General features: G+C 42.8%; 3 protein-coding genes across 3 annotated transcripts in view; 1 reads left to right on the forward strand and 2 right to left on the reverse strand.

Annotated features, from left to right (window-relative positions):
• LOC125040963 (DNA-directed RNA polymerase II subunit RPB1-like) overlaps nucleotides 1–919 on the forward strand; it is a 4,825-nt gene extending 3,906 nt beyond the window's left edge. The window contains exon 2 of the mRNA XM_047635774.1: nucleotides 1–919. This exon is cut by the window's left edge and continues 359 nt beyond it. Within this exon, the coding sequence (XP_047491730.1) occupies nucleotides 1–424 (424 nt within the window). The 3' untranslated portion in view covers nucleotides 425–919.
• A 2,203-nt stretch (nucleotides 920–3,122) lies between these two features.
• LOC125045209 lies at nucleotides 3,123–4,346 on the reverse strand. Its single transcript, XM_047642354.1, has 2 exons — nucleotides 4,315–4,346; nucleotides 3,123–4,222 (listed from the first exon to the last, which is right to left on the reverse strand). The coding sequence occupies exons 1-2, from the start codon at nucleotides 4,324–4,326 to the stop codon at nucleotides 3,350–3,352; spliced, it is 885 nt and encodes a 294-aa protein (XP_047498310.1). The 5' UTR covers nucleotides 4,327–4,346; the 3' UTR covers nucleotides 3,123–3,349.
• Nucleotides 4,347–7,482: 3,136 nt separating this feature from the next.
• On the reverse strand, nucleotides 7,483–8,546 carry LOC125040973 (cuticle protein-like). Its single transcript, XM_047635785.1, has 2 exons — nucleotides 8,535–8,546; nucleotides 7,483–8,442 (listed from the first exon to the last, which is right to left on the reverse strand). Exons 1-2 carry the CDS (start codon nucleotides 8,544–8,546, stop codon nucleotides 7,570–7,572), a joined length of 885 nt encoding a protein of 294 aa, XP_047491741.1. The 3' UTR covers nucleotides 7,483–7,569.
• Between the last annotated feature and the right edge of the window lie 230 nt (nucleotides 8,547–8,776).

The raw sequence follows: 8,776 nt of genomic DNA on the forward strand, positions 1-8,776 counted from the left end.
ATACCAAGAGGCTCTACCCCAGTACCAACCAGTCCAGCACCAGTACCAGCCCATCGAGTCCCAGTACCAAGCGGTGGACCAGTACGGTCAGTACGCCTTCGGCTTCACGGGCGGAGACCTGTCCCGCTCGGAGACCCGCGGCGCCGACGGCTCCGTGCGCGGGTCCTACTCGTATGTGGACGACGAGGGCCGCACGCAGACGCAGCACTACGTCGCCGACGAGCTCGGCTTCCGCGTCACGGGAACGAACCTCCCGCGGGCGCCGGAGGTCCCCGCGGGCGGAGCTGCCGCCCCCGTCTACGAGCCCCTGCCGACGCCCCAGCCCGTCAGGGACACCCCGGAGGTCGCTGCGGCCAAGGCAGCTTTCCTCAAAGCCTACAACGAGGCAGCCATCGCCGCCGCCGAGGCTCCCGATATAGATTAATGGAGCAAGCGACAGGTCCTTCTGCCTCCCGAAGGATTTTTCCTCTTGCCGGCTACCTCACCCTTGTCCTCCCCAGCAGGAGGCGTCTCGTGCCCGCAGAACCCCCGCCGTAGAGCTCCTGCGCCGCCTCGACTCATTACCGGAGAAAATAAGTGCATGACGTTATAATCTTTTCAGCCACAAATTACTGCATGATGACGATAATATTCAATCGCAAACAGAAGATCAAAGCCTTCGACAGCAGATTAAATAAACGGGATCTTAAAGCGCCATCAAAAAGACCCGGATGGAAGTAAATCCAACGAAATCACGTACAAGTAAAGGCGTGTTTTCAAGGACACAATCTCATTCACGCACGCAAGGGAAAAAAATGCTATAGACAAGGCCAAGGACATATTTGTCACGGAATCCCATACTAAAAGAGGCGGCCAGATGTTGACGGCTTGATTAAACCTAAGTGAGAGTGAAAATTGTAAATACACAAGTTTCCCCTTTCTTTCTCTTTTATTATTGTTTTCTACTACCATGGATTGCTTTTGATAGATATATTAGTAAATCATACACATTTGAAGATATTATGCCATATAATTTGCCATAAAATTTAATTCTGAAGTCCTATAGAAACAGCACGGTAATACTCATCAAGACATAAATTCAAATTATACAAAACAATCCAGAATAAGCCTAATTTACGTCGGTAAGAACACAAAATGTATATTCACGTGATCTATTATTGAAGAACGTTAACTAAACTATCATGTATTCATGATACTTTATTTTTTTTATATAAATGAAATACATATTACCCACAAGTCAAAACGTAATGAAGGATCTCATGTCGCTCTTTCCATTAGAGTATCTCTTTTTTTAATACCTTTAACTCAAGAGGTTATAAACATCAACCTACCCACAACCCACAACTTTCTCCAACGCAGTTTGAAAAAATAAAAAAACAACTGAAAAACTCTAGTTAAAATGATGATAATGATAGTAATTATATCAATAACAGAAATGAAAATAACGATAATGATGATATTAACATTACCGTTATTGTTATCATTATCTTTATTATTATCATCACCATCATTTTTACTATATTAACAATAATGATGATAATGAAAATAACAATAACAACAACAACAACAACAACAATAATAATAATAATAATAATATTAATAATTATAATAATAGCTGTAACAACTAAAATAATAATAATAATGTTAACGAAGATAATTGAAGTGAAAATCACAATGCTAACAGTGATAATAACAATAATGATAATCTTTATAAATATTGCTATTATCATTATTACTACTATCATTATCTACAACAGCAGTGATAATGATAGTAACAATGCCAATAACAACAACAACACCCATAATAACATTTACTTCATCGACTAACTAGAACATAAAAAAAACAATAAACACCAACCTACCTGCTAAAACTTTTCCCAACGCGCTATAAGCAACTCTGAACAAAAGTCATTATAAACGCCTCGATCGCCTTTCCGTGATCTTAAACCCTTTCACACGACAATCAGCAGAACGTCTTTTATTAGACGCGGTGACTCATATCCGCAATGAAGGCGACCTTGACAGCAGACACGAATACTTGATAGCTTTTCCGAGAGTAATTGTTTTACGTCATTTGCTTTGCGTGTTTAGAAAGGGGGTGGGGGAAGGGGAGGGGTGTGGAGGAAAGAGGGGGGGGGGGGTAATAGGGTGAAGGAGGAGGTAATTATGGATGGCTATTTTTGGAACGTAAGGGATGTTGTGGAAGCTCTGTGAATGAGGGAAGGGATGTAGAGATTCGATGTGTGAGCATTTATGTTTACAAACATACATGAATACACACACACACATACACACACACACACACACACACACACACACACACACACACACACACATATATATATGTGTGTGTGTGTGTGTGCATATATGTACACACACACACACACACACACACACACACACACACACACACACACACACACATATATATATACATATATATACACACATGCGTATATGTATACATATATCTATTTCACTATCTATCTCTCTCTCTCCATATATATATGTATATATAGTATATATATAGTATATATATAAATAAATATATATATTATATTATATACACACATAAAAAGAGATATACATAGATCGAGAGAGAGAGAGAGAGAGAGAGAGAGAGAGAGAGAGAGAGAGAGAGAGAGAGAGAGAGAGAGAGAGAGAGAGAGAGAGAGAGGAAGACAGACAGATAAACGGAAAGAGGTAGCTGAATGTATTCACATACACTCACATATATATATATATATATATATATATATATATATATACTAATATACAAACGCATACATGTATTTATATACAAACATATGTGCACATAATGCATATATAAATATATGTAAATGTACCTATTTATATATAAATATATACTTACATACACACAGATATATATATATATATATATATATATATATATATATATATATATATATATATATACACACGTATATATACAAATATATATATATATACATACATACATACATAGCTATGTGTATATATATATATACACACACACACATATACACACACACACACATATATATATCAATGGAGGGAGAGGGACGCAGGCAAAGAAGACCCACTACTATATGCAGTAGGTTACTTTAAAAAAACATCACAGAGGTAACAAAACCTGTATTTATTTTCAGACACAATTAATTCACCCACGAAATGGCAAGGAGACAGATAAAGACAGATATATACAAGATCATGAGAAGAGATCTAGGCAGGAAGAGGCGAAGATGGAAGAGGAGCATGAGGGAGTACGCATATTTCATTACTTCAAAATTTGTTTTTACTTGATAAAAGGCAGCGCTTTCTTACAGCCATTAGGAATGTAAGCACAAGCTTAGTAGTCCACAGCTCTAGTCAGCAGAGGGTGAGCCAAGTGGCTCCTGTAGCTGGTGACGGATGGAACTCTGTAGTGTCCATAGGGGAAGCTCGTAAGTGGGGAAAAGGCAGGGGCCACGGCATGAGCAGCATGAACCACAGGGGACACAGCATGAGCAGCATGAACCACAGGGGACACAGCATGAGCAGCATGGACCACAGGGGACACTGCAGGGACAGCATGAACCACAGGAGTCACGTGGGACACGGTGCTCAGAGGACCAGTGGAGGCTGGGAAGGTGCCGTAGGAACGCTTGTGACGAAGCACGTTCACGTAAGGGTGGGCCAGGTGGCTCCTGTAGCTGGCGAAGAAGGGGACTGCGTGATGTCCGTAGGAGAAGCCCCCGAGAGGGGAGGCAACAGAAGCAAAGGCAGGAGCAGCGTGAACCACAGGAGCCACGTGGGACACGGTGGCCAGGGGACCAGTGGAGGCGGGGTAGGTGCCGTAGGAGCGCTTGTGCCGAAGCCCGTCGGTGCCAGTCACGCGGAAGCCGAAGTCGTCGGCGACGTAGGATCGGGACTGGACGTTCCCGTAGGAGTCGACGTAGCTGAAGGAGCCTCGCACGTTGCCGTAGGCGTCGCGGCTCTCGCTCCTGGAGGAGGGGCCGCCGCTGTAGCCGAAGGAGTACTGTCCGAGCTCGTCCTGGGCGTGGTACTGGGACGCAGCAGACGCCAGCGCCACGGGAGCGTGATGTCCTACGGAGACATAGGGGGCCGCTAACGAAACCGGAGCGTGAACGGCAACGGCTGCAGCTGGAGCGTGAGACACAACGGATGGGCCAAGATAGCCAGCTCGGCAGCTGACCACGGCGGCAAAGGCGCACAAAAGACCCTGTAAACAGAATATCATAAGCATTAAAGAAAATGCACTGCCATAACACCAGTCACACAAACACTGCAAGGGCCCCTGAAGCCAACACTCACAAGGGTGTTCATGGCGACGCAGCAGAGGACTGGACCCACCCGACACGAGGGAGCTGTCTGACGGCCCTCGGTCACCTCCGCCGGTATATACTCACCCAATCAAGGTCCATCCAAGTTGTGGACAAATGACTTTGCAATCATATTTGCGGCTCCAAGGTACCTAATCATGGCGATTCCTTGTGCGGTCGCGCTGGGCGTGATTTCTGGAACAAATCCATTTGCTTCTCCTTGCGAATTCCTTTCCTTGTAAAAGGCGTATTGAGTGCAATACAGAGTCAGTTCTTGCCAAGTAGAATAGAGGTTTCAATATGGAGACCTTTATATAGGTATGCACAAATTATGCACGAATTATGTTTTTTTATTAAATAACTTGTGTGATGCTCATTTCACGATTTGTAAGTGATTAAAACGATACCAGTGCAAACGATTTCATAAAGTTATTTGTAGAAAAGAAGTGAAAGGTATATGCAAGTCTGAGTTCTTAAAGAATGCAAATAGGCAGCACCAATAGTTATATTTCTTTATGATTCATTATGACTAAAAGTATAGTGTAGCATTAGAGTGTGCAATGTGTATCAAATGTTCTAGTGAAATGTCCTTGAAAACAAAAACAAAAACATTACACTGATAAGTCCTGATTCAACGAGGAAAATTGTTAACAGACCTGCTGTAAATTCATAAATAAATCACCTTCAGTTATTTACAACAACTGAGACGTGTACAGTCAAACGCATATATCATGAATAAAATCTTTATAATTCTTATAAAGAGTATTTGCAATTTTCCTTTTCATCGAACTGAAACATGTGCTTCCATGACTAAAGTTAGAAAGAAAGAAAGAAAAAAAAGAAATAGAAACTCTAAACCTCAATCCTGATCGCGTAGTCTGCACTAAAACCCTTTGTTTATTGGAGGTGCATTGTCCTATTTGTAAACACGGTAGTTTGCTATATTAATAGGATATACATATGAAAACTGGACTTTTATGGTCATAACAATGGCTATGATTAATTGTTAATATGTGTTTCTTTGATTTTGCAGTGATTGAATTTAAGGAGTTTATTTCCACTTCTTACAAGGCACAGTAATATGACAGCTGTGGATAGAAAAAAAAAAAAATATGATTCATTCAACATCTGGTCTTGTAAACAGGAGTTTTCGAAATATTCAATACCATAGGCAGAACATGAGGTATCTAACTTAGTCCATCTTCCAGTATAAGCCTAGAATTTCTATATGGTTGGTTTGGGTATTGAATAATTACCTATAGTAATGACAGATGTTTAAACAATATATATAGAGAATATATATATCGGAGTGTTGTGTATTTTGTACACCAAATGGTATTCAGTTTTCCTCTTAGACTTGTTTGACCTGGAAAACACTTTTGGATACCTGCTACAAACAGGGATTTAGAAACCGTCTATAACTTAAACCGAATATGAAATAGACTGAGCAGGACTGAAGTACATTATGAAATCCTATTTGAAACCGCAGTGTGATCGTCTTCCGATATCAGTGATAAGCAGTTGAAAAATCACTTCATTATCTCGCAAAAAAAACTTCTCAAGAAGAATAAAAACACATACTGAAACTCTTCAATAGAAATCACAAAGGCATTGTTTTAAAGCAATATACATTGATTTCTGGAATCAAGCTATTTCTATTGGCCAGGGAAAGTTAGAATTCCTCAATTCAGACCATACCATCTAAGTCTACTTTCATATTCGCTCAATATTTTTTATTTAAGGTGATGTATATGTGTGTGTGTGCCTCTGTGTGTGTGTGTGTGTGTGTGTTTGAAAAGAAACAGCCACGACACGAAAAGAAATTGAGCACAGCGTTTCGAAATCGTCAAGTTCCTCTTCAGACGAAGCAAATGACTGAAATGGATCCATTTCTGATATATGCTTCGCTTGAGGAGGAACTTTTGACGAGTTCGAAACGCTGTGCTCAATTTCTTTTCATGTCGTGGCTGTTTATTTTCATTTCTGTGTACACATCACTGTGCTTGCTTATATATATATATATATATATATATATAATATATATATATGTATATATATATATATATATATATATGTATATATATACATATACGAGCACACATATACGCACATATTGTGTATGCAGCACACACACATATAAATATAAGGATAGATATTTTGTGTGTCTCTTATTGTGTGTGTGTGAGGGGGGGGGGGGGGGTCGCATAATGTGGATGAAACCAACGCTCATTCTTTGTATTAACCTGAAAGAATAACACTGTCCTAGACCGAATGAACTGCCTGTGATATGCGAACAATTGCGTCATAAATTTAATGCATGCAAAGGATAGTTCAGAGAAGATATCTTTTTACTTATATCTTCTCGATCACGCACACACGCGCATACACACACACATATATATGAATAGTTTTCTTATTGTCTCTCCCTCCCTCTCTCTTTCTCTCTCTCTCTCTATATATATATATTTTTTTTTTTTTTTTAACAGCTATTCATTCCACTGCAGGACATAGGCCTCTCTCAATTCACTATTGAGAGGTTATATGGCAGTGTCACCCTTGCCTGATTGGATGCCCTTCCTAATCAACCGCGGTTCGGCGCGCTAACACTTGTGCCACGGCGGTGACTTCCCCTACGACACCTGCGTTTGACTTCTCGAGGCGATATATCGTTTTCTCGGGCTCGAGTCAGCGGTTAGAGTGCAGGCATTTTTACGACCGCCGCGACGGGGAATTGAACTCGGGAGTCCAGTGCTTTAACCACTGGACCATCGCGGCAGTCAGCTCTCTCTCTCTATATATGTATATATATGTGCAAACATACATACACACACATAAACATACATATACATCTGTATATAATACATATATGTGTACATATGTATATAATCTCTCTAAATATACACACATATCTGTGAGTATATATACATGTATATATGTATATATACTTTTGGTCACTCCTGTCTTAGTACTTCACTAAATCTACATTATGCAAGAACTTTTCTGTATAACGTTTCCTGTTCATAATCTTTATGTGCAACATTTATGAATGTACACTTAAAATCACCAGTTTAGTCCCTATCCACACTACTCTCTCAAAGGTTTTTTTTCCCCCTATTCTGTGTATAATACAGTTTATATAAAGCGTATAAAATGCACCATATTGAGTTGAATCCATCGTTTATTGATATATAAATTTGACTTGAAATGAATGGCGTTTGCATTCACGCAAGAGAAACTTGGCCTTCTCTTAGTAGTCCACAACTCTGGTCAGCAGAGGGCTAGCCAGGTGGCTCCTGTAACTGGTGACAGATGGAACTCGGTAGTGTCCATAGGGGAAGCTCGTAAGTGGGGAAAAGGCAGGGGCCACGACATGAGCAGCATGGACCACAGGGGACACAGCAGGAGCTGCATGGACCACAGGGGACACAGCAGGAGCAGCATGAACCACAGGGGACACTGCAGGGGCAGCATGAACCACAGGAGTCACGTGGGACACGGTGCTCAGAGGACCAGTGGAGGCTGGGAAGGTGCCGTAGGAACGCTTGTGACGAAGCACGTTCACGTAAGGGTGGGCCAGGTGGCTCCTGTAGCTGGCGAAGGAGGGGACTGCGTGATGTCCGTAGGAGAAGCCCCCGAGAGGGGAGGCAACAGAAGCAAAGGCAGGAGCAGCGTGAACCACAGGAGCCACTTGGGACACGGTGGCCAGGGGACCAGTGGAGGCGGGGTAGGTGCCGTAGGAGCGCTTGTGCCGAAGCCCGTCGGTGCCAGTCACGCGGAAGCCGAAGTCGTCGGCGACGTAGGATCGGGACTGGACGTTCCCGTAGGAGTCGACGTAGCTGAAAGAGCCTCGCACGTTGCCGTAGGCGTCGCGGCTCTCGCTCCTGGAGGAGGGGCCGCCGCTGTAGCCGAAGGAGTACTGTCCGAGCTCGTCCTGGGCGTGGTACTGGGACGTAGCAGACGCCAGTGGCACAGGAGCGTGATGTCCTACGGAGACATAGGGGGCCGCTAGCGCAACCGGAGCATGGACGGCAACGGCTGCAGCTGGAGCGTGAGACACAACGGATGGGCCAAGATAGCCAGCTCGGCAGCTAACCACGGCGGCAAAGGCGCACAAAAGACCCTGTCAACAGAATATCATAAGCATTAAAGAAAATGCACTGTCATAACACCAGTCACACAAACACTGCAAGGCCCCCTGAAGCCAACACTCACAAGGGTGTTCATGGCGACGCAGCAGAGGACTGGACCCACCCGACACGAGGGAGCTGTCTGACGGCCCTCGGTCACCTCCGCCGGTATATACTCACCCAATCAAGGTCCATCCAAGTTGTGGACAAATGACTTTGCAATCATATTTGCGGCTCCAAGGTACCTAATCATGGCGATTCCTTGTGCGGTCGCGCTGGGCGTGATTTCTGGAACAAATCCATTTGCTTCTCCTTGCGAATTCCTTT

This window comes from Penaeus chinensis, chromosome 3 (assembly GCF_019202785.1).
Source record: "Penaeus chinensis breed Huanghai No. 1 chromosome 3, ASM1920278v2, whole genome shotgun sequence".
Lineage (NCBI taxonomy): Eukaryota > Metazoa > Arthropoda > Malacostraca > Decapoda > Penaeidae > Penaeus > Penaeus chinensis.